Consider the following 26,292-nt stretch of genomic DNA (forward strand, 5'->3'; position numbering starts at 1 on the left):
CGAGTCCCACATCGGGCTCTCTGCTCAGCAGGGAGCCTGCTTCCCTCTCTCTCTCTCTCTCTGCCTGCCTCTCCATCTACTTGTGATTTCTCCCTGTCAAATAAATAAATAAAATCTTTAAAAAAAAAAACAAAAACAAAAAAGAAAGACCTAGGTGGAGCAGTATTCTTGCTTGATAGAAAGTTTGATAGAAAGTGCAAAGCCCCAGGGACAGCCATAAGCCTGGGATGCACAGCAGACAAACAGGCCAGCCTGGCTCTCTAGCAGGAGTGAGAATGCCAAGAGATGGAGCCAGAGAAGCAGACATGCCCAGCAGCCAGAGGCTGGATGGCTCTGATGGCCACAGGAAGGAATGTGGATTTACTCTGGCAGTGGGGGGATGGAGGGTAAGGGGAGAGCCACTGGCAGATTTAAAGAGAGGAACAGTAAGATTCGACTTGTTTGCACTTGGAGCACATGGCTGCTGTGCGAAGAACAAACTCTAGCAAGATAAGAACACAAGCAAGGAGACCATAGAGCAGTCCAGCCAAAAGACTGTAATGGAAAAGTCTGGGGTTTGGGTGGTAGAAATGAGGAGAAGTTGGATTTAAGGTATTTTGGTGGTAACGCAGAAAGAATTTGCTGGTGGGTTATTTGGGATATAAATAAAAGAGAGAAATCAAAGGTAACTCTTAAATTTTAGGCCTGAGCAATTGCGTAAATGGCGGAGTCATTCCCAAACACAGAGAAAGGAGAAAATCAAGACTCTTTGGCTATGGTTTAAGTTTAAGACACCCATTAGCTATCCAACTGTTTCAACACATACCTGTTTTCTTGCCTGGGAATAGTGGCTACCTCAGAGAGGGATCAAAATTAGGTAAAATAATCAATGTAAGGTACTAATATTGCCTGGCCCATTATTGCCCAAATGGAAATTAGAGTTAGAGACAGAGTTAGAGACAAAGACTTAGTAGTCCCTGGGCATGCAGACGAGGCCTGGGTGAGAACACCTAGGAAGCGGGTGTAGATAGAGAAGGTAGCCAAAGGCAGCCTCCTAGACGACCCCAACATTCAGGAAAGTGAAGCAGAGGAGGAAAGCCAGCCATAGAGAATACTAAAAATTAATGACCAATGACTTAAGAAAAGAGCAGGGGAACGTAGTGTTACAGAATCCAAGAAAACAGTATTTCAAAAAGGGAGTGGTCAGCCAATTCAACGCTGCCCAGAGGTTTAACAGGATGAGGACCAAGAACCATCTATTCAATCTGGCAAGACTGAGCTCTTTGAGGACTCTGATAGGAGCTATTCCAGTAGAACCAAGGGGAGAAAGCCCAGCTGCGGTGGCTGAGGTCAAGAAAGAGGTGAGGGAGTGGAGACAGGACACGAGAGAGATAGAGGGAGAGGGAGAGAGGGAAATGAGGGAGTGGAGACAGCAATGACACCTGGCACTTTCAGGTTTTGTTGTGAGAAGAAACTGAGAACTGGGTAGCTGCCAGAGGAGGACATGAGGTTAAGATACTTAGGTGCACTTTGGGGCTCTGTCAGTAGAGCATGGGACTCTGGATCTCGGGGTCGTTAAGTTCGAGCTCCATGCTGGGCATGGAGTTTACTTAAAATTAATTAATTAAAATATTTAAAAAATTTTTTTAAAAAGATAGTCAGTTGTATATGTTGGTAAGACCAATCCAGATGTGAGAGAAACACCATGGATGCATGAGAGAGGTGAGATAATTGCAGGAACAATCCTGAAAAGACAAGGGATGGAATCCAGAGTACAGAAAGTGAGTGGTACTTCTTTGATCGTAGAAGTGGCAGAGGAGGTGGTAGTACTTATGCTCCCTTTTAACAGGAAGGGAAAAACTATTAAACACCTTGAAAATATTTAAAATATCTTGATCCAGGGGCACTTGGGTGGCTCAGTGGGTTAAAGCCTCTGCCTTCGGCTCAGGTCGTGATCCCAGGGTCTTGGGATCGAGCCCCGCATTGGGCTCTCTGCTCAGCGGGGAGCCTGCTTCCTTCTCTCTCTCTCTGCCTGCTTCTCTGCCTACTTGTGATCTCTGTCAAATAAATAAATAAACAAAATCTTTAAATATATATATCGATCCATATATTATACTTGGTTTAGCTCACTCAAGAATCAATCAGTAAATGAAAAACACCTACTGGAACTGCTCCCAAGGACAATTCTCTTAATATTAGTTGTGAGAGCTTCAACCTTCAAACAACCAATTTCCAAAGTATCTTGCAAAGTATTATAATTTTAGTACTTATGTTCATGCTGTATTTTAAGCAGAACTCAGGAAAAAGAAATTACATAGTAAGTTCCATGAGAGAAGGGACTTGTTCAATGCTAGTGCCCCAGCACCTGATCATCTCTCTGGTGCATAAAAGATGTTTTTTGAAAAATGAATTAGAGGGACCTCTTGGGAGGTTAAGCATCTGACTCTCCGTTTTGGCTCAGATCATGAGATCGACTCAGTGAGGAGTCTACTTCAGATTCTCCCTCTCCCTCCCTCCCTCCCTCACATGCGTGCTCTCTCTCTCTCTCCCTTTCTGTAAAATAAATAAATGAATAAAAAATTGAATTAGATTTTCCAATCTCTCTCCATTTCTCACATGTACAGTGATCCATTTACGAATGCCGCTTAGGGGGAAGGTGAACATCCTTGCAAGTACTTTTTATCATTTGTAATAGAAGAAAATAGAGTGACGTCTCTAACTCATTTCCAAAAAGTAGAATATAACAACCATGCTGTTGATTCTATAAGAAGGGAGAAGGATAATATACTCAAGCATGGTCAAATACACAGACATTAAGAGACAAACTTCCTAAGCCAAGATGGTTTGGGAGCAACTGGTCAAGAAATGGATGCAGTTACTAACTAACATCATAGTCTTTGTCAACTGATTGTCAGGGCTATGGCCAAGGCCAAATTTTCTCTGGTTACTGCTGCATTAAAGAGAACAGTGGTTATTTGAATATATAAGAGCTAGAAAGAGAGTCAGTTTTAGGGACACCTGAATGGCTCAGATGGTTAAGCAGCTGCCTTCGGCTCAGGGTCATGGTCCCAAGGTCCTGGGATCAAGTCCTGTATTGGGCTCCCTGCTCAGCGGGGAACCTGCTTCTCCCTCTCTCCCTCTGCCTTTCCACTGCTTGTTCCCCACCCCTCAAGCTGTCTCAAATAAAATCTTGAAAAAAACAAAATAAAATAAACTATTTTAAATATATGATCTCTGCCTGATATTGAGAAATGTTAACACCAAAAAAGTCACCTAGGATTAAAGAGTACAAAGCCAATAATATACTCTTCTTCAATAATAATAGCTGGTAAAATTTTCACCCACACAAGAATGAAATTCAGTTTTCAAATATTTAATTCAATTCTACCTAGCAAATGCCACCTGAGAAACAGAAATATCCACTTTGTCATTAGAGAAAGAAGCAGTACCCTCCATCCTCATTCCATGTCAACAAGAGCAAGAAGCAAAGATACTCAAAATAGTTAAGCAAATGAGACAGGTGAACCCCCACCCATCCCACTTCAGAAAGAAGTAGTCATAAAGTAGCTCACTGGTGAAAGAAAAGAAAAGCAAAGAAAAGAAAGGAAAGGAAAAAGGAAAGGAAAAGAAAAGGAAAGGAAAGGAAAAAGAGAAAAATAACAGCAAATAAACACACACATTCAGACAGTAAGGTATACAGATTCTTGGCAATGTCCCAAATTATTTCACAGGATCTTAAAAAGCCAACCTAAAACAAATCAAGAGAGATGTATTTCCAGACTCCTAGGTTTCAAGTCTGAAGCAGAAGAAATAAGCCTGATATACTGCAGAAATCAAGTTACTCCTCATTCACAGGGTTCATTTTTTGTTTAACAGCAAAGTACCACAACATGGCCAGATCCATCTAACAGGCTGGAAATATTAAGCCAACAAACACCAACACTGTTTTCAGAGATGGTCCTTTTTATTACGAGAAGTGTGAGTTCCCCAGATGCCAACTTTAAGTAGTTAATTTCATTTGGAGTTCTATGCTCATTCGATTACAAGCTTCTACTACAAAATTTCAACTTTCTTCTTCTAGCCTGTTGGTCATATCTTGATACAAAAGGTAGGGTGCATCCTTCCTTCTGGGAGGACAGATGCGCAGCTGAATGACCAAGAGCAACTCCGTAACACGAGGTTTTCACAACGTCCTTCTTTCTGAAGGTAAATAGGGTTATCGTTCGGTAAAGTCGGTTTTCTGAAGGAGCAACATGAAGTTAGATGATGAACTTGAACATTTTCCTTGGCAAAACAAAGCTTCCAAGTCGGCCAACATCATTTTGACCTAGTATTTTTTAGGAATTAATGTTCAATGTAAGAGTTGGGAAGTTTGGGGCGCCTGGGTGGCTCAGTGGGTTAGAACTGTGCCTTCAGCTCAGGTCATGATCTTGGGGTCCTGGGATCAAGCCCCACATCGGGCTCTGCTCAGCGGGGAGCCTGCTTCCCCCTCTCTCTCTGCCTGCCTCTCTGCCTACTTGTGATCTCTGTCAAATTAATAAATAAAATCTTTTTAAAAAAAGAGAGAGAGTTGGGAAGTTTTGTGTTCTTAGTATCTTGAAAAACCAACTCACTCTCCTCTGACTCCCACATCATATTTGAATTTTGCCATCACATTCTGAGAAGACCACATTATGTGGCATTAACCTATTAAAAAAAAAAAAAAAAGTCCCTGGTATTTTTTTTATTACTCCAGCTCTAGTCTCTCAAGTAGAATATGGTATCATGACAATTATTCTTTGCCTTCATAATCACTTGCTTTCCAAAATTAAACCTGAATGACTAGCAATTAAAAGTTCCAGGAAAAGGGGTACCTGGGTGGCTCAGTCGGTTAAGTGTCCAACTCTTGATTTTGGTTAAGGTCATGATCTCAGGGTCCTGGGATCAAGCCCCATATCAGACTCCCCAGGGATTCTCTCTCCCTGTCTCCCTCTGCCCCACCCTGACCACCCCCCATCGCGGCTTGTGCTTTCTATCTCTAAAATAAATACATAAATAAAATATATATATATTTTTAAGTTCCTGGAAAAGCATGAACCTCTTACATTTCCAATTCCTGGGTTTCTTAAGTGACACCCAATTTCCCAATTAAGGAATCCAAACTGCCCTTGGCTTTGCCACCACTTGCAGAATTCCTGCAAGAACCCAGCTACACCTGTGAACTCCAGTCATTTAATGAGATTGTCTGGTTAAGAGTGGACAGCCTATATGAAACTTAGAAAATTCATTATATGTATATAAACTTAAATAAATCTTGTAACACTTCACCTAAAAGAAGGAATTCACAAATAATTCCAGTACTAAAGTGTCAATAACCCAGTAGAGGTTTTGGAACTACAAGTTGGTAGGAAAAAGAGCTGGTGTTAATATCAGCTCTGCCAGACTCTTGGTAATCTGTATGAATAATCCCAATTCACGGTTTTCATTCTGACTGTACAGGAAATGCTTTCTGCAACCCAACATATCTAAAAAGGTTTCATTCTGAGTGATGCAAGCCCTCCACACAGCCTCAAAAGCCAAGGGTCAGAGGCCTTTGTAATCCTCATTCACATGAAGCAAGCTTGTATTAGATGGGAAAGGATTTACAAAGCACTTGTTGCAGTATGTCCACAGGCAGTGATAACCCTACCAAGGGATATTTTGCAGCACATCTCTTCAAACTACAACTGAAAATGGACATGAAGGCTACAAACACTTATTTGTTTCCTACAGTAAGACCACACCTACTGTTTTCCCTGGTTTCTCTTGATGTTAAGATTTCTCTCTCAGCTTCATTTACTACATTTTTATTCTCCTATAAAACTACTATAAGATCGTTTCATAAAGACATTTCTCTGGAGCTTACTACTGAAAGTTAATTACTGCCACAAATTGACAATTCAAGCCAAACACTTAAGGAGCCAGTAGGGCCCCAGGACCCCTGGGGGAATATTAAGAAGGACAAAACATGATCCACACCCTCTAGGATCTGAATGAAAATACACTTTTTGACTCCCAGAATGAGAGGGTAGCTCCCGAGAGGTCATTTTACATATATAGGTTGGACAGTACTTTAAAAATTCACCTCCAGAGAAGATGATAACACTATTCTGGTAACCTTTTCAACCATCACGATGACAAACATGATTAGTAACGAGTTCTTTATGTAACTACCCTTTGCTTCAGTGTAGACCTATTTTCGCTTACTCTTGGACCCATGGGACTGGGAAACAGCTGGTTACCATTCCTAATAATGGACCCTTTCATGTCTTTGGAAGAGTTATTAAATTGCCTCTTTAACCTTTCATTCTCCCAACCTTTCCTCACAGGACTGACTTCCAATCATATAATCATCTTTTGAGTCACCTCAGAACCGCCTTCAATGCGTCCTCATCCCTTTTAAGTTGAGCAACCTAGAAATGGAAGCAACACTCAAGTAAGGGGATGGTCAGTGCTGGAGTTATCTACATAAAAGATGATGGTTTCCTGTCAGGACACCTCAACATCACTTGTAAAACCCCACTTGGTACTATTACAGAAACGTCCTTGTCCTCTGATGGCTCTTAGATGTTCCTCTGCAACACCTGAATTAGTTTACTTTTTTTTTTTTTAAAGAGATGGGGGATACGGGATAGAGGAAGAGGGAGAGAGAAAATCCCAAGCAGGCCTCCATGCCCTCTGGGGAGCTGAGGGGGGACTTGTTCTCACAACCCCAAGATTATGTCCTGAGCCGAAATCAAGAGTCTGATGGATGCTTAAGCCACTGAGCCACCCAGGCACCCCACTTTACTATTTTTTTTTAAAAATCGGGGCACCTGGCTGGCTCAGTGGGTTAAGGCCTCTGCCTTCAGCTCAGGTCGTGATCTCAGAATCCTGGGATCGAGCCCCACATCGGGCTCTCTGCTCCGCAGGGAGCCTGCTTCCCCTCTCTCTCTGCCTGCCTCTCTGCCTACTTGTGATCTCTCTCTGTTCAAATAAATCAATAAGATCTTTAAAAAAAAAAATCACTCACAATTATCCTGCTCAGAAGTCTTATACAACATAATAGGTTCTGTAACGCTCTCCTTGCAAGATACTCCTAAAAGTTTAATGTGGATCAAATTTTCAATTCAACAGTCATTCAATGATCACCTTCTATGGAAAGTCACCACTATAAACTATATAAAACATAAACGTAACTTAGAAATGGAAACGATCCAAGTCTTAAAAAAAATCACAATCTAATGGGGGAAAGCACACACAATCAAAGGTATTTATACCAGGGGCGCCTGTGTAGCTCAGTCCATTAAGCGTCCGACTCTTAAGATTTGGCTCAGGTCATGATCTCAGGGTGGTGAGATCAAGCCTCATCCATGCTGGGGATGAAGCCTGTTTGGGATTCTCTCCCCCTCTGCCCCTTATCCCTTGCATGTGTGCTCTTTCCCTAAAAACTAAACTAAAAAAAAAAAGTACTTATACTATAAGGTAACCCAGAGTAAATTCTTTAAAGGTAGGTATTAAGTACAGTCAGAAAACGGGAAAGGAGAAGTTGAGTTTCCACTAGCAGTGGCATCTGTAAAAGGCTTCTTGGAAGAGGTGGGATCTGGGGATCTGAGCTGAGCCATGAAAGCTATAGGCAGGGCAAGATGGGAAACACTTTAAGGCAAAGGAAGCATTAGCAAAGGCGTAAAGGCAGGTACAAACAGCCTATGGAGAACACCTAAGAGACTAGCAGTCCAACATGGCCGAAGCATGTAAGTGAGAATGTGTGTTCAGGAGATAATGTTCAAAATGTAGTAATGTAGGCCAGATAGATTATGAAGGGCTGAGAATTTTAAATCTTATTTTATATTCAGTGAGGAGGCAAAGGGTTTTAGGAATAAAGTGACATAATCAGATCTATATTTAAAACCAATGGCAACACTGTATATAGTGAAAAGGAAGGCAGGGAGACCGGTTAGGAGATTATGGTAATAATCCATGCAAAGGTAATGGAAATTTCGAGTAGGATGGTAAAAACAGAAGAGCAGGGACAGATTAAACACTGCAACAGTATCACAGACAAGCCTCACAGACTGACTGGAGAGGGTGCAAAGAGAAAAGAGGTAAAGAGCGCAACAGAGAGAATGAATGAGCTTTCCGATGGATACGGGTTTAGGTTTGAATTCTAGCTCTGCCGCTTACTCGCCATGACTTCTGGAAAACTAGCTCGCCTGTGCCTCAGTTTCTTCATCTGTGAACGATGGGGGTATTTCAGCAAACCTTTTTTTTTAAGAGAGACAGAGCAGAACTGTATGTTTCCTCCTTAAAGTGTACTACCCTCTACTGGTTATTCTTAAACTTTAATCTGTTTTTGACTATTCTATTTGAGGTTCTTTTTTATTTCTCAAACTAAGTGCCAACCCCCAGGAACTGTAACCTAGCATTTCTTCTATAATTAAATTATTAATTGTGTTGATCTCTGTAGACCAACACTTAATTCTCCCCGCACTGACACTTGAGAGCAAATGTCAACTAGTTACCAAGTATAAATGAATGGAACTGAACCTGGGGGCCGAGGACCATGAAGCGCCTCAGAATCACTGTAAAGGATCCCCGAGTATTTACACTCATACGTAAAAAGGTAAGGAACACTAGTTATTGAGACCAGGAGTGGCAACCCCAACATAGCTGCCTTGGCCTGATAACTACGCAGCTCCTGGAGGCACTGAATTCCTCGGTGTCATACCTGCCTATCTACTGTCTTGTTCTCTCTCCTCCCTTTTCTGCCTCACCTCTAATTATGTTCTCACTGGACACCAATGGTATTCCCTGTTGCCAAGATGCGTGCTGGACTTCAGTTTGGTTACACCAAGCTTACTAATGAACTTGACACCCAGACCCAAATCAAGAACATTTTAAAGTCAAGATTATAGCTCTCAAATAGATATGTATGTGTATACATATACATGTACACATCAGAGTAATAAAACCCAGTTATCTTGATGGAAAAAAAGAAGATTATAGCCCTCATGGCCTTTCAAACTTTGAGTCCTAATAATAATTACAGATTCTTATGTACCAGGCAAATTGCTAAGTACTTTGCATGCATAATTTCAATTAAGCCTCACAATAATTTCACAAAGCTTGATTACTGCTAATTTACAAATGAAGAAACTAAAGCATGGAGGGGTTAAGAAACTTTTCCAAGGTCATTCAGCTAATAAACAGGGGAGCCAAGATTTGAACCCAGGCGGTCTAAATCCAGAGCCCATGGTCTTAACAGCTCTTAATTACTGTGCTATACTATCTCACACTATTACAGATTAGATAATGAGATTCTCCCTATCCTTTATAAAGGTATTTATATATGCACAAATAAAAAATCCTAGCCGGAGAGATTACAAAAGGATTTCCTCATTAGCTAAGCTTAAAGAGATGTTATCCACATGGTTTTACTGCTTATAATTAAAGGCAATAATCTAGGAACAATGTTGTATGTTCGCATTTGATCTAAAAATTAGTCAATACTCATGGATGGACAGAAGATGAATACAGACATGTGTAAATATTTGTTCCTCTGGGTGTAGATATTTATTGTAGAGATATTTGTGATCAACTTCTCAGTTTTCAGAACTGAGAGTATAAAGGAAAGCTTTCTGAAAAAAGTGCTCTCCAACAACACTCCTCACAAGTACTGTTACTCTCCTAATTCAAGGCAGAAAGCCACAGTTACTTTGATGCAGTAAAAGGAGAAAGAAACAATGATGCTTCAACAAAGCACAGATCCTAAGTGTTGGATCTGGCTAAAACAGTTCCAACGTCAGAAAGGTTCATGGCTCTGGCTGCTGAAAGACATCAGAACATCTACACCCAAGCATTCCAACCAAACACAACAACAAGAATGTAAGAAAAGAAATAAAGTATATGAAAGAAACTCCAGCTCTAGAGACAAATGCCAGTGGAAGAGATCCGCCCCACTGGTGGGACTCAAGGCACTGCTACAGTGATAATTAAAGGTAAGTTTTCTGGGGAAATCCCTTTAGTCTATTTGTCAAATAGAAAAACAACTACTCATTTCAAAGGAAGGGGAATTTTCATAGCTGGTGCAGAAAACTGTCAACTAACTCTTACATTTGTATCTCTAGTCCTTTAAAACTAAAACTCATTAAAGATGTCCAACTTCTAAAAAGTGAAGCCAAGTTTGGCCCCTAAGAAGCTTCGTACTAATACTACAAGGGGGCTTATATCATCCCAAACAACTACAAATCACACGACAAAATTTGTCTTTCAAATGCCTTAGTCTTTAAAAAGCAAATGTCTGGCAGTGGTTACAGCCTCATGGGTTGGCTTCCCCTGGTGTGTAACCTGACAAGGTACAAAGCTCATTGAAATATTTAACAGTGCTGGTATGGATTTCTTTGGATAGGTCAAGAAAAGCAGCTCATCCTTTTTAAAAACATAAAGAACCATTTTATGGGATGTCGTTCCCTCAGCTCAAGTGTCTGTGCATTTCCTTGGGGCCTTCTCAGAGATCTTATTGAGGGGGAAAATGAAAAGGCCAACAAAAGGACCCCTTTTCTCTCCCTATTCCCAACATAATCCATCTCAGCCACAGGGCCAGTAACATCCACACTGTCATAAATGCCAGCAATTAGAGAATTAGGCCATAAAACCACCCACTCAGGTATAAGAGTGCGGGCCTCCAGCTTTATTTAATGCATGCCATAAAGATCCTGTACTTCCTTCTTTCAGGCCTTCTTCAACCAATGAAATGACAACAACAACAAAAAAGTAGCCCTTTGTCTGCCTGCCTCATACTGATGTGAGCAATGAAACCATCTGGACCCAGGTGAAGGATTTAAGATTCCTTTTTCCTAATAAGACTGCATTTCCTCTAGCATGCCATGTTTAGATCCATTAAAGAACAGGCTGCATTTTGGGCACTCGTATACTAGAAACTAAAGTGAAATGACATTTTCCAATTATTTTGCCTTCTTCTGAAACTACTCTAGAAGCCTAGCCAGCTTCGCAAGAAAAGCTGGAACCTACAAGAGTATTTCTTTCTTTCTTTTTTTAAAAGATTTTATTTATTTATTTGAGAGAGAGACAGTGAGAAAGAGCATAAGAGGGGAGAAAGTCAGAGGGAGAAGCAGACTCTCCAAGGAGCAGGGAGCCCGATGTGGGACTCGATCCCAGGACTCTAGGATCATGACCTGAGTTGAAGGCAGTCGCTTAACCAACTGAGCCACCCAGGCACCCTACAAGAGTATTTCTAATTAACTCAGTAATTTCTAGAACCTCCCTAAGTCTTCTCTAATGTAAAAAGTTCATTCAAATCTCAAAGTTAATGTTCATTTAGTCTGTGTCTTAAAATTTGATACAATTCAGGAGCAATCAATAATTTCGTTTGATTATCTTCACAATCTACCGGTCCACAAAAATCATGAGTCTGTGATTTACTCCATGATAAAGCTTTAAACCAATCTAGGCAAGACCCAAACAAGTACTTTTTTTTTTAAAGATTTTTTCTTTATTTATCTGACAGAGATCACAAGTAGGCAGAGAGGCAGGCAGAGAGAGAGGAGGAAGCAGGCTCCCTGCAGCGCAGAGAGCCCGATGTGGGGCTCGATCCCAGGACCCTGGGATCACGACCTGAGCCGAAGGCAGAGGCTTAACCCACTGAGCCACCCAGGTGCCCCCAAACAAGTACTTTTTAACCTCGAGCTCTTTCCTACCAGTGCCCACAGGGTTAAAAATCTGATTAAAAAGTACAGGTAGGTTATGTCAGACTCATTAGTAATTTAACCTTCCTTATTTCCCGCAAATAATATATGCAGACAACAGAGGTTCCCATCCCAGTAATCGTGGAATAAATTCCTCCCAAAGTAGTGACAGTCACATAGCTTCCCCCTCTCTCAAAGGTTTACGCCACTGGGCTCTCCACCTTGGCAGAGGAAGAATGGAAAGACAAGATATTCACAAAAGGCCCTACCGAAGGCCTTCAAGTTAAGTGCTAGAAGGAAACTGAAGTCCTGTGCCAACACTAGTGGAATGTGGGCAGGCACAAAGAGATCTTAATTAGGAGACCTACAATTAAAACAGTGAGTCTCCAGAAGAGAGAGGCACTGCAGAGTATTATGCCTCAGAGCAAGCAAAGCACCCTCGCCACCCCCTCTCGCTGCAGGGCAAGCCTATGGAGTCGGCATCCACACACATGCTCTACGCAAGGACAGCTTCAAGGTGAGCACAGATACCGAAATGGAGTCAACATGGGAGTATTTTCTCATCTTAATCAGAAGGCAAATCACTATTTTGTGAATGATGATCTCCTACAGGAGCCCTGTGCCTTAAGATAATCAAATGGAAGAGATGGGAACATGTCACATGGTTCTCAGCAAGAATGAAGAAAAGTTCTAAAGACTACATTTCTGATGCTCAGGGTAAACCAAAGTCCTACATTTCAGAGCCTATTAACAGCTGCTTCCTGCAACACACATACTGTCACTTCGGATTCATAAATTCATTAATGCACAGAATTTTCTTTTCATTTAAAAGCTCATACACCTAAAGGCATACACCACCTAGACTGAAAAATAACTTCCCTTTAGCAGTTAGGAATCTACGACATGGAAAAATGAAACAAACTTAGTTAAATAGCAGGGCTTCTCAACATAAGATTTATATTTAAAATCTGATCTTCACTTTTCTTATAAATGAAATTAGTCAACTCCAGAAAAGAACTTTTTCCATACTCTTCAGTCCTTATACTTTGTCCATGCAATGAAAACTTTCCCACTAAGTTGAAATTTCTCTTCCCAACAATTACACCAATTAAATGGGCAAATGTACAAACTAAGATTAAAAATGACCAAATAGAGGGCGCCAGGGTGGCTCAGTTGTTGGGTGTCTGCCTTCGGCTGGGGTCATGATCCCAATCCTGGGATTGGGCCCCATGTCGGGCTCCCTGCTCCACGGGGAGCCTGCTTCTCCCTCTCCCACTCCCCATTTGTATTCCTACTCTCGCTGTGTCTATCTCTGTCAAATAAATAAATAAAATCTTAAAAAAGAAAAAAAATGACCCAATAGGCTCATGGACTCTGACAGTTTAAATGAACTCAGAAAATAAATAAATAAATAAACTCAGAATAAGAAGTTCTGACCTGAACAAAAAAATTACATAATAGAAAAGAATCAGAATCCTGGAGCAGAAAAGATTCAAGAGCTAATATTTAGCCCAACCTTTTCATTTTACAGATCAGATATTCAAGGTTAAAAGTGAATTGTCCAAGGTCCCGCAACCGGTCAGAGAGAGATGAGTGCAAGGAGAGCCCTTGTCCTCTGACTTCCACTCTGAGGCTTCTCCTATGCCCCTTGTGTTCTCTGCTTCATTTTCCCTCTGTCAAGCTGAGGATTAGCTGTGAAGTCCATGAAGGAACAACTCCCCCTCTTGGTACATATGCCCAGCGAACATTCAAAACAAAACAAAACAGAACAAAACAAAAACAAAAAAATCACAGATACTCTTCAACTGCCTTCTGCCTATAGGAACAACATCTTTTCTAGGCCCAAACAAGAGTGTACCTTAGCCTACCTCACCTAAACTGCCATTTCAAATTAAAACAAATAGAGACCAATGCTGTCATTCAGTTTCGATTTTTATCTAACTAAAATGTGCCACATTATGATCGGGCTGGAAATTCTGCTTTGAACATTTTATGAGGTGGTAAGGAAGGTAAGTGGATTATGAAATTAATAAGGACTAACTGCTGATACATAAACCACTTGTGGAGTTTATATTAAAAACAGCTCAAATTCTAGTCAACAGAGAGGAAGCTGTGCCATGTTTATGTAGATGGCAAAGGATGGTGGCATTAACAGTACCTGAGACAATCCTCAGAAAGTACACAATATGGAAGGGAAGAGGAAGATGAAGAAGCAGACCTCTGTGATTTCCTACTGTGCTCAGTAAAATCAAACTTCAATTCTACTTCCTGACTGTCAGAGAAAAAGCCCCAATAGAGGAGACCAGCAACACCTACATATTTTTTAAAATAATCCTATTCTGACAGAATTTGGTCATGAAGAACTCTTACACGTAGCTGTTACCCAGAGATATTCAGTCCAAGGGAGGTTGGGGACTGGTGGCAGTGAAGGACAAGTCTCCCATGGCTAAAGGAGTTTATAACAGGTAAGTGATCTGTAAGTTCTATCACCTTTTAACCACCTGAACTTACTAGTCCTGTAAGTATTAACTTACATTTTGTTATAAACAAATACAGTCCTTATTCACTTAAAGCAAACCAGAATTTAAAGAGGCTAGACTCATTTTAAGGTCACAAAACTATTTCTTCATGAATCCAGACAAGACCTGATACAGATCTGTGAGTGAATTCTGAGAAATAATCTTTAGAATTCTGTAAGTATGTCAGCCCAAGGGAACCCTGAACTTCCCTTTTGGAACCTTATCATTGATTTGTGAGACTGTAACAAAATGCTTCATTTCTACACTGAAAACTACCAGGTCAGAGGAGCTAATCACTACTAAGTGATTTAGTCCTAAACCATACTACAGGTTAGCATTAATCGATGCATACCATCAGCCCGTACGTACTACACTCCTCCAACTACCACATAAAAAGCTCACCAATGGAACAACAGCTCATTCAAACCCAGTCAGAAAAAATACTGAAGTTGAATGTAAGGAGTCAACCGCTCTTCTCAGAGTAAAGTATGTTCAGGCAAAAAGTTTTAAAGAAAAAAAACAGCAACGTACTAATATAATCTTATTTGAATTAACTACAGTTCCTTAACAGGCTTGACACACTACAAACCACTGCTCAGCAAAATAATGCCAGTGGATAAGGAAGTGTTAGCACCTGATTAAAACTTTAAAGGTGATTTGTCAAAGACCAACAGATAAAATATTCTGGTGCCCAGACATTAGGTCCCTGAATCCAGGTGGCTCTCTTTCTAACCAGTCTCTTGAAAAGCTACGATTGCAAGCTGTCAGCATAAAACTTTGCTTTTGAATATGTGATAACAGCATTTGGAATGTGAACACTTCGTCCTTCAATACAAAATACATAAGCATGCTAAACAAGAAGAAAATACTTCTCAGGATCCCCTTAAAATAGACTAGCTTCTCCTAATACAGACTTTCTTATTATACTCAAATATACATGGGACTAAAATTCTACATATAACCAGGCAAGTCTCAATTTCGAAAATAAGCAGGTAAATGAAATGTCAGTAAGCCTTTTTTTTTTTTTTTTTTTTTTTTGCTGCTGTATCTTTTAAAAAAGCAAAATCAACTCACATTTAAGCACCAACTCCATGCAAGTAACCTGAACGGTTCAGTCTTTTTGTCATGTATGAGGCCTTTGGTTCTCCAACTACATGGGATCTGTGTTGTTAGCTTAAAAAATACAGAATTGGCCTTTCAAAAAAAAATAATAATCTACAGCAACCAATAAATAGTCTCAATCAACCCTGCTGACCGCAGCTGCCTTCTGAAGGCTGGGAAAAGGAGGTGGAGAGAGAGCAGAGAGAGGCAGGGAAGAGGGACGCTGCAGTTAGCTAGCTACATAGCAAGGAACACGCCCCCATCATGTCCTCCTTGCTCTGTCAGAAGGCGGGTTGTTGTCAGTCTCCTGATCAGGCTGCCTTAGAAACGATTTTAAAAAGGAGGCAGGAAGACTAACAACTAAAAAATGCCAGCTCCTTGAAAGGAGGGGCCAGGGTCTCTGGGACCTCCTCCCTCCCCTTCTTCCCAGGATCTTTCCGTATATCTAGAGGGGTGTAGGGCACAATGGGGGACAAGGGGTTTGCCCGGGACCAACGGCAGAGCACGCAGGAAACGGCTGGTTGTTATCTTTCCCTTTCTGTTTCAATCAAGAGCACTCCAGAGCAGCAACCCCCTACCCAGCCCCCCCTCCGCTTCAGCCCCTAGCAGCTGCTCTTCCTCCTCCTAGCATCCCCCATCTCCTTCTCCCCCCTCCCCTACAATTCAAACTCCCCCTTCTGCATCCAATGGAAAACAAATGCGCAACGCCACTGGCTGAACCTGAACTCAACTTCCCTTCCCAGGGCAACTTTCCTTTTTGCTGAAGGGGCCTGAATAAGGCTCATCAAGGCATCCCCATCCCCGCCCCGGTACTAAGCGGGGAAGGAGCAAAGTTCTTGACCCCTTCATCCACCTCGGGTCCCCCTATAAGAATCAGAGAGATAACCCTAACTCCTCTTTCTAAGGCATAACTTTGCTTCATATCCCCCCTTTTTCTCCCGACCAAAAGCAACCACCACCACCAGCATAATAAAGTAAAACTGTCCCTTATCTACTCTCCTCACCCCAACCCTGCTTCCCCCACCCCTTCCAAGCCCCAGGATTGGCCTAGGAAAAGGTGGATCAATAGTGAAATGACGGAGAAGAGGAGAAGGGCGGGAGGGAGCTAAGGCTGGAGACTGCGTGCTCTCAGGCGCAGTGGGTGGGGTAGGAGAGCAGCTGCTTCCCCTGGGAGGATGCTGCCCAAGTCCCCCCACAAACACCTCCCCTCGCAGGGGCCCCCTTCCCCAGAGCTGGAGGGAAAGCCTGCCTCCTCTCCAGGGGGAATGGTGGAAAGCTGCTCCTCTCTGAGCCTAAGGGACAGTGGACTATTTTCCTCTCAAAGATGCCACTAATCCTTCATTCTAAAGGAGGGAACGGGTGAAGCAAAGGTAGAGTAATTCCCTGCCACCAGCAGGCTAGAAATTGTAGCTCTGTAAAATGGGGGAAACAGACTGCTGTACGAGGAGATCACCGTTATCTCCAGAGGGAAAGGAGGGGAAGGGAGGCAAGGTGGAGAGGAAAGTAGATTTTTCCTGGCGGGGTAGGGGAGGAGGAGGGAGGATCTAGCTGCGTGGGGTGGGGGGGGGGGTGGAGGATGGAGGGTGGAGGTGAAGGAAGGGGGAGTGGCTGGTAGTGCAGGGACCTGGCCCGGGGATGGGGCGAGGGTTCATCAGGTTTTCGGAAGCAAGGTGCTGGAAGGGACATCGGTCCCCAAGGGGTAGGAGAAGAACGTGGCCCTGGATGAGGCCATCACCCAAGAGATGCCCAAGAGGAAAACTGCCCCAAGAGTAAAACATCTGCCCAGAGAGGGAGGCGGGGATGTGGCGGGATCAGGTCTCTAGGAGGGAGGGAGGGAGGAATCTTGCTCGGATGAGGTAATCTGTGAAAGGGAGGAGGGGTTCAGTCCCGGAATGGGAAACCCCGGCGAGGGGTCTGTGCCAAGGGATTTGGGGAAGGGTCAGGGGAAAGAAGGGGCGGGGGGGGGGGCAAACGCCCTTAGCCAAATGGGTCCAAACCCTGGGGTGGGGGCGCCTGGGGGTCTGCACCCATGTACGGGGGTCCCAAGATGGGAGGGCCGTTTGCCCCGGGTCAGGGACCCCAGGAGGGTCCCGGAATTGGGATGCTCCTCATTCCCGGATGGGGGAGGGGAGGGGGCTCCGCAGAGGGTCGAGACCCCGGACCTGGGGGTTCCTCGCCCCCTTACCTCTCCGCTGCCGCCTCCCCCGCCGCTCTCCCCAAACACAGCCCGGAACCGGCGCAGGTTGGTGCCGATGGCGGCCGAGACCTGCAGCGCCGCGTCGAAGCCCGGGCCCACCCGGAGCAGGGCCGGCCCAGAGGAGGCTGAGGACGATGACGAAGACGAAGACGAGGCGGACGACGAAGAGGCTGCTGAGGCGGCGGCCGCTCCCCCTGGAACCCCAGCCCCGCTGCTTCCCGCCGCCGCCGCCGCGGCCGCCACAGCCGGGGGGGAGGGGGGCGCCCCGGGGCCGCCGCTGCCGACCGGGGGCCCGGGGGGAAGCAGCAGGGCCGGGACGCGTTGCCGCGGGGCGCCCCCCAGGCCCCGGCGCCCCCCGCCGCCGCCGCCCCCGGTGGTCCCGGGTCGGGCGGGGAAGCGCCACCGACAGCTGTGCGCCATGTTCGCCCCGTGAAGTGAAGCAGCGAGAGGGAGAGGCGACAACACAGGGGGGCGGGGAGGCGGAGGGGGGGGCCGAGGGCCCCGGAACCTGCCTGAGAAGAAGGCGCCGCCCGGCGGCCTGCGCCCGGCCGGCAGCTATGCAGAGCGCCGGGCCGCGGCCGCCCGCCCCGCAATCTGTATAGCGGGCCCGGGCCTACGCTCGCGACGCCGGGCCGCAGCTCCGCCAGGCCGAGGCCCGGGCCGCCGCCGCCCGCCCGCCCGCCCGCCCCGCAACCTGGATAAGTGCATGCCCCGCCCTCCGGGAGCGGCATTGCTGGGGAAAAGGAGGGGGGAAGGAAGCCCAGGAGCCCGACGCGGAGCGCGGGTTCCGGGGAAAGGGGGAGGGGGCGAGGACTACGGGGAGGATGGAGGCGGAGGGAGCCCGGCCGCCTGCAGCCTCGAGAGCCGAGAGGCAGATTACACACGTTCCCGGGATGCGCTGGGAATCGAACCGCCCGGGAGAGCCGCTTCCAGTATAGCGCGGCTGCCGGGTCGGGGACGAGTGAGCCTTCTCTGCCGCGAGGCACGGATACAAGATGGGTTAGCCCTCATTTAACGCTTCTGGAATAAAAGGGCCCTTATTGTGCCATATGCAAAACGGAAGCGTTGCCCAGTTTACTATATGCAAAATAGAAAGGCCCTCAATGAACGCGCTTTCAAAATTAAAAAAAAAGAGAGAGCCCCTCCCATTTTTATGCTGGAGCTCTCTCCAAAATACACACACCAAGTGGCAAGTCTCCCGCCACCTCCTCGCCCCACTATGCACTCGGGGCTGCAGCCCCGAGGAACCTCTGGCTCTCGTGCCCTTCTGCAGAGAGTTGGGTCCTGTTTCTCCAGCCCGGGCATTGGGGCCACGGCGTGCTCCGCTAACGAGGCGGTGTTACAACGAAGCTGAAGCTGGATGGCTAACGGGGCCTGGAGGGAAGAGGCGGGCAAAAGCGCCCCCGCCCCTTCTTCCTCAGTTCTCTGCCTGCCGCTGCATGCAAAGCAGACCCTAATGTATGCATGCAGAGGGAGGGGGGCTAGCGAGCACGTTTCTGATTAAGAGAGGGGGAGGAGAAGAGCGTTGGGCGTTATGATACACGGGGTGGAAGGGGCCCGCCGGCGGCGAGCTCTAGCGCGGGGTTAGTAGGCTGAGGGGGAAGGGGGAAGGGGGAAGGAAGGAGGGGGGTGAGGGCGGGGGATGAATATCCACCCGGTTTACTTTATTGCGGGAAAGAGGGGAGGGCGCCTAGAGCTAGGCGTTAGAAGCCTACGAGGCTGGGAAAGCAGCGAGGGGAGGGAGGGGTTTGTACCGGGAGAACTTGTGTTGGCTGTGGCTGGGGGATCGATACGCAGCCTGCAGGCCCCGGGGCAGCCTCCATCCCCCCAGCCGAGGTGGAGTTCGCTGGAAGGTCACGCAGCCTTCCTGGACTCCCGCATGGGTACAGAGCACACTGCTTGTAATATTACAGCCTGGGGCGGCGAATTTGGGAAGGAGGGGGAGGGTCGTGGTGAGCAGGTTGCTCCGGCCCTCTGGAGGGTGCACTGCACGCCTCCAGAGAAGGTCCACGGCCTCCTGGTGCTGAAAACCTACGTCCTTCCGCGGGCGAAACGTTAGTGCACAGCGAAAGGTGGGGTGGGGGCTAGAGGGGAGCAGAGAAAGGGAGGAGACGCAGGCAAGCTCCAACTCCCCCAACTCGTCAGGGATCGATCGTCGTTCCAACCACGCAGGATGGAGCCCAGATGGTTTGCAAAGCGCACACTCACAGCACACACACAGAACTAGATTCCGTTGTTACATCGCGTGGTTTACTGGGTGCAAAAGGGGTGGGAGTAGCGGGAGAGTCTCTTGAGCGGCAGCCCCAAGACTCTGCTGAGGATATAGACACCCCATTGTGGACGGTTTCTCCATTGCAATATATTTGGCGGTAGGCGCTGGGGGTTTTGCTTCAGTGTAGCTGCTCTGATCAGTTACAGATTGGGGACCACGTGGATTCCCTCATGCATCCTGATTTGTTCACTCTCTCACTCTTTCTCGCTTATTTTTCTTTTGTATTTGCCGCCCCCCCCCTTCTTTAATATGCATAACGGTCTGCAGAGGTAATAGGCACGGGACTGAGTGACAGGCTTTACATAACTGTGTCAATCGGATTTCTCTCAGTCCTCCCTCCCTGAGAAAACATAAACTGGCTAGGTTCTGAGTACCCTTACTTCAAGCTCACTTCATTTGGCACAGGTGGGAGGTCTTCAGGTCGGGGAGGCTGGCGCAGGGGGTGCGGGGGGGGGGTGCGCAGGAAGGAAGAATGTCAGTGAACAATGTATGAAGTCCCCCAGACTCAAGCCCCTAGGTAGGAAAACTCCCTGAAAAATCTAGTTTGTCTCTTTGCCTCCAGACTAGTCCAGAAGGAGCCAGAGCAAATCAGAATTTGGTTTATTGTCGGAGCTTTTAAAGCAGAAATGATAATAACTTATATTTGTTGGGTGCTTTCTGTCACCTCAGTGTTTTTATATGCATTCAATTCTCGCCAGCCCTCTGAGAGAAGTCTGATTTTACAAATGGGGAAACTGAGATGGGGCGCCTGGGTGGCTCAGTGGGTTAAGCCGCTGCCTTCGGCTCAGGTCATGATCCCAGGGTGCTGGGATTGAACCCCACATTGGGCTCTCTGCTCAGCAGGAAACCTGCTTCCCTCTCTCTCTGCCTGCCTCTCCATCTACTTGTGATTTCTCTCTGTCAAATAAATAAATAAAATCTTTTTTAAAAATGGGGAAACTGAGGCCTGGGATAATGTCCAAGGTCACACAGCTAGTAAGTAGCACCACTCAAATTCATGGGGACCTGACACGGATATCCAGTAGCCATACTGCTGATCCCCAAAGACATACTATGCAACCTTACACCCATTAGGATGGTTACTATAAAACAAACAAACAAAAAAAAATGAGAAAACAAGTGCTGGTGAGGATATAAAGAAATTGGATCCCTTGTTGGTGGCAATGTAAAATGGTACCGCTGCTGTGGAAAATAGTAACAAAACATTATGATGGTTCCTCAAAAAATTAAAAATAGAATTACCATGTGATCCAGCAATTCCATTTCTGGATATATACCCAGAAGGACTCAAAGCAGCATCTCAATGATTTATAGACCCTTGTTCTTTGCAGCATTCTTCACAATAGCTAAAACACAGAAACAACTCATGTGTCCATCAACAGATGACTACGTTACCAGAATGTGGTATATTCATTTACTGGAATATTAGTCAGCCTAAATAGGAAGGAAATTCTGCACTACGCTACAATACAGATGAATCGTAGGCACGGCATAGTGAGTAAAATCAGCCAGTCACAAAACGACAAACACTGTATGATTCTGCTTGTGTGAGTTACTTAGAGTAATCAAAATCATAGAGACAGAAAATATGTGGTTGCCAGGGGCTAGAGTTTGGGGAAGGGGGAGTTATTGTTTAGTGGGTATAAAGTTTCAGATTTACAAGATGAAAAGAGTTATGGAGGGCAGCTGGGTGGCTCAGTGGGTTAAACCTCTGCCTTCAGCTCAGGTCATAATCTCGGGGTCCTGGGATCAAGCCTCACATCAGCCTCTCTGCTCAGCAGGGAGCCTGCTTCCTCCTCTCTGCCTGCCTCTCTGCCTACTTGTGATCTCTCTTTCTGTGTCAAATAAATAAATAAAATCTTTTGAGGGAAAAAAAAAAGAAAAGAGTTATAGAGATGGTTGGTGGTGATGACCATACAATGTAAATGTCTTAAAAATGCATGTGGTTGGGACAATGTAAATGTCTTAAAAATGCATGTGGTTGGGGCCCCTGGGTGGCTCAGTGGGTTAAAGCCTCTGCCTTAAGCTCAGGTCATGGTCGCAGGGTACTGAGATTGAGCCCTACATTGGGCTGTCTGCTCAGTGGGGAGCCTGCTTCCTCCCTCTCTCTGCCTGCCTCTCTGTCTACTTGTGATCTCTGTCTGTCAAATAAATAAATAAAATCTTTTTAAAAATGCACATGGTTTATTTTTAAATTTCAATTCAGTTTCTTTATCTTGAATACCTAATATATCTGTATGGTTAAAAGTTTATTTTTTAACTGTTTTTAAAGATTTTAAAGATTTGTTCGCTCTTGTTCTGAACTCCCCTTCTCTAGTCATATCACACTTTTTCCTTTTTTTTTTTAAGATTTTATTTATTTATTTGACAGAGATCACAAGTAGGCAGAGAGGCAGGCAGAGAGAGAGGAGGAAGCAGGCTCCCGGCTGAGCAGAGAGCCCGATGAGGGGCTCGATGCGGGGCTCGATGTGGGGCTCGATGTGGGGCTCAATCCCAGGATCCTGGGATCATGACTTGAGCTGAAGGCAGAGGCTTAACCCACTGAGCCCACCCAGGCGCCCCATATCACACCTTTTCTTAGGGACAACTAATGTTAGCAGTGTCTCAAATAGTCTTCCAGGGATAGTTTGTGCCTAGAAAAGCGAGTCCGTATAGAAGTTGTCTCATCAATGAGAGAGTAGTGACCACGCTTCCTAGATCTTGCTTGGAAATCTGTATCTTGGAAATAATTCCTATTACTGGATGGCATGTCCTCATTCTTAGGACCGCATGTAGTAGATGTTTATTCGCATAGTTTATTTAACTTGTTCTCCGGAGGTGGTCACTTAAGTTGTTTCCAAACTTCTGAGATTTCAAACAATTTTGCAGTGCATTACTTTGACCATTTTGCTAATGTGTAAATATCTCTGTAGTATAAATTTCTAGAAGTGGAATCACTGAGTCAAAAGATATGTACACTTCAGAGCGCCTGTGTGACAAAGTCGGTGAAGCATCTGACACTTGACTTTCGCTCAAATCATGATCTCAATGTCGTGAGATTGAGCCTGACATTAGGCTCTGCACTCAGTGCAGCGTCTGCTTGAAATTTTCTCTCTCCCACTCCTTCTGTTCCTCCCTTCCGCTCATGGCTCTTTCTCTCCCTCTCTTTCCAAAATTAAATAAATAATTTTTTTAAAGGTACCATATGTTTGTAATTTAATAGATGTTGCCAAGTTATCCCCCATAAAGATTACACTAATTCATAACTCCCACCAGTAATGTTTGAGTGCCTCTTTCCCTCCACTCTTCCAGAAAGGATTTTTAACTTCTTGATCTTCACTAACCTAATGGAAATGGAGATATTTGACATTTTTTCCAAGTGACAAAAGGGAAAATTTAAGATGGGACCCCAGGGGCGCCTGGGTGGCTCAGTGGGCTAGGCCGCTGCCTTCAGCTCAGGTTATGATCTCCGGGTCATGGGATCGAGTTCCACATCGGGCTCTCTGCTCAGCGGGGAGCCTGCTTCCCTTCTTCTCTCTGCCTGCCTCTCTGCCTACTTGTGATCTCTCTCTGTCAAATAAATAAATAAAATCTTTAAAAAAAAAAAAGATAGGGACCCCAAATTGTGCCCCTTTTTGCAAGCTTATGAATTACTTCTGGTTTGAATGGACCTCTAGTTGTTCACTCCCTTTTCCCCTCTCCAGAAAGACTCTTCATGGGAAGCCAGTATGGTGGTGGAACTAATGTGGGCTCAGTCACAAATCTGGGCTTGAATTGCAAGTTCTGTAATTGTAGCTATGTGATCTTGAACCAGGTGCATAGGCTTATTACACCTGTTTCCTAATTTGCAAAAATAAAGATACTAATAGCAACATCAGAGAGTATTATGAAGACTGAATGACATAATCTAAGTAAAGTGTCTTCTCTCTCATTCAGGTAGACACATTTTACCCTCAGGGATTTTCTTAGGCATTGATGAAGATGCCCTCTCTCAGACCAGCCATGTCCTTTCTCCAAACAGGCTGCCAATGGAAAACATTGTATTAGTAGTCCTTAAAGTCCTTAAAGTCATCGAACTAAAAAAGAATAGTGCCTGAGTCATTTAGGCTTGCCCATTGGATGCCTTGATCATCATTGAGCAGAAGACAGTTCAGAATCTTAATAATTTTTTAAAAGATTTTATTTATCTATTTTGAGAGAGACAAAACAGAGGATGGGGAGGTAAGAAGCAGAGGGAGAGAAGCAGACTCCCCACTGAGCACAGAGGAATGGTGGGGAGGGGGTGCTCAATCCCACAACCCTGAGATCAGGACCTGGGCTGAAATCAACAGCCAGGCGCTCATCCAACTGAGCCATCCAGATGCCCAGACAGTTCAGAATTTTTAGATGCTACTGTCTTCTGGAGAAGGAAGGGCCAATCCTTATTACCCTTCTACACAGGCACCGTTTTTTTTTTTTTTTTAAGATTTTATTTATTTATTTGACAGAGAGAGATCAGAAGCAGGCAGAGAGAGAGAGAAGGAAGCAGGCTCCCGACTGAGCAGAGAGCCCAATGCGGGGCTCGATCCCAGGACCCTGCGATCATGACCTGAGCCGAAGGCAGTGGCTTAACCCACTGAGCCACCCAGGTGCCCCCAGGCACCATTTTATTATAAATGAAGCGATGGTTACATTTTGCTACTGCCCTGAATCCATGAGTTTCCATTTCTGAGCTCCAAAAAATTAGGTATAACAACACCTATGGCCAAAAGGTCTTTAAATACTGACCTCGGGGTCACCTGGGTGACTCAGTTGGTTAAGCGACAGACTTTGGCTCAGTTCATGATCCCAGGGTCCTGGGATGGAGCCCCCCATTGGGCTCCCTGTTGAGCTTCTCCCTCTTCCTCTGCCTCTCCTCCCCCCTTGTGTTCTCTCTCTCTCTTTCAAATAAATAAATAAAATCTTTTAAAATAAAATAAACAAATACAGACTCCAGCATGGACAGCTGACTTTCTGTTAAGGATTAAGTACATAGTCCTGGCCAAAGGCAAGGGCTAGCTGATTTGGGGGCCATGAGCTCTTTGAGAACAGGAGTCATGTATCTTCGTATCCCCTGTGCTAAGCAGTATCTGTACCAGCCCAATTAATGTTTGCAGAATAAAGGACCCTTCCCAGCTAAACTCTCAGACCTTGAGATTCATAATCAAAGGGTCTTGTTTTATCAGAAGATTTTGGCAGCAGCATGTACTGGGCTATGGGTTTGATTAAAAAAACATTTTATGTGGGGCGCCTGGGTGGCTCAGTGGGTTAAGCCTCTGCCTTCGGCTCAGGTCATGATCTCAGGGTCCTGGGATCAAGCCCCGTGTCGGGCTCTCTGCTCAGCAGGAAGCCTGTTTCCCTTCCTTTCTCTCTCTGCCTGCCTCTCTGCCTACTTGTGATCTCCTTCTGTCAAATAAATAAATAAAATCTTAAAAACAATTTTATGTAAAGTCAGTTTAATTGTGTCCTTTAGAAATTGTATCAATGATGGGGTGCCTGGGGGACTCAGTCAGTTAAGCCTCTGACTCTTGATTTCAATTCAGGTCATGATCTCAGGGTCATGACATCCAGCCCCTGACCAAGCTCTATGCTGGGCTTGGAGCCTGCTTAAGTCTCTCTCTCTCTCCTTCTCCCTCTGCCCCTTCCCACCCACTGAGCATATGCTCTCTCTCTTTCTCTCAAAAAAAAAAAAAACAAAAACAAAAACAAAAAAAAACCAACAAAAAAAGGAACCGTTGACTAAAGTTCATATCTCTCAAAGAGAAAAAAATGATAGGAAGAACTATTATTTGATTATTACGATCTTACTTGTAGACTCTTGAAGCAAGTGTGGCACCAAAGCATTTCCTTTCCTTCTCTTCCTAATTACCTCTAAAGTGTACTCCTTGTACACTTTACCCCCTTGTGTTGCCTTCCTCTTTTGTTCCCAGGTTTCAGCAGAAAAAAAAAAGTACACTTTATTTTTTTTTTTTTAAGATTTTATTTATCTGGGGCACCTGGGTAGCTCAGTGGGTTAAGCATCTGCCTTTGGTGCTCAAGTCATGATCCGAGGGTGCTGAGAGTGAGTCTGATGTCAGGCTCCCTGCTCCACTGGAGTTTGCTTCTTCCTCTGCTCTTCCTCCCACTTGTTCTTTCAACCTCTCTCTCTCTCAAATAAATAAAATCTTTTAAAACAAGGATTTAAAGGGGCACCTGGGTGGCTCAGTGGGTTAAAGCTTCTGCTTTGGCTCAGGTCATGATCCCAGGACCCTGAGATCGAGCTCCGCATCCAGCTCTCTGCTCCTCGGGGAGCCTGCTTCCTCCTGTCTCTCTCTCTGCCTGCCTCTCTGCCTACTTGTGATCTCTGTCTGTTAAATAAATAAATAAAATCATTTCTACTTATATGTCACTTTTTATTTTTTTAAAGATTTTATTTATTTACTTGAGAGAGAGAATGAGAGAAAGAGCATGAGAGGGCGGAGGGTCAGAAGGAGAAGCAGACTCCCTGCTGAGCAGGGAGCCCAATGCAGGACTCCATTCTGGGAC

General features: G+C 45.0%; 1 protein-coding gene across 10 annotated transcripts in view; it reads right to left on the reverse strand.

The window, feature by feature from the left end:
• The window catches only part of KMT2A (lysine methyltransferase 2A), a 78,089-nt gene extending 60,118 nt beyond the window's left edge, over positions 1-17,971 (reverse strand). For 4 of the 10 annotated variants that reach the window (XM_045080462.1, XM_045080463.1, XM_045080466.1 and 1 more), the window contains exons 1-2: positions 17,487-17,971; positions 15,275-15,373 (exon numbers count right to left, since the gene is read on the reverse strand). In XM_045080462.1, the coding sequence (XP_044936397.1) occupies positions 15,275-15,373; positions 17,487-17,918 (531 nt within the window). In that variant the 5' untranslated portion in view covers positions 17,919-17,971. Of the gene's footprint in view, positions 1-15,274; positions 15,374-17,486 lie in introns of those variants that run through there. The other 6 variants (XM_045080465.1, XM_045080464.1, XM_045080467.1 and 3 more) reach the window with 5 other exon arrangements.
• Between the last annotated feature and the right edge of the window lie 8,321 nt (positions 17,972-26,292).

Source organism: Mustela putorius, unplaced genomic scaffold (assembly GCF_011764305.1).
Source record: "Mustela putorius furo isolate JIRA1106 unplaced genomic scaffold, ASM1176430v1.1 tig00000460_pilon_pilon_pilon, whole genome shotgun sequence".
NCBI lineage: Eukaryota > Metazoa > Chordata > Mammalia > Carnivora > Mustelidae > Mustela > Mustela putorius.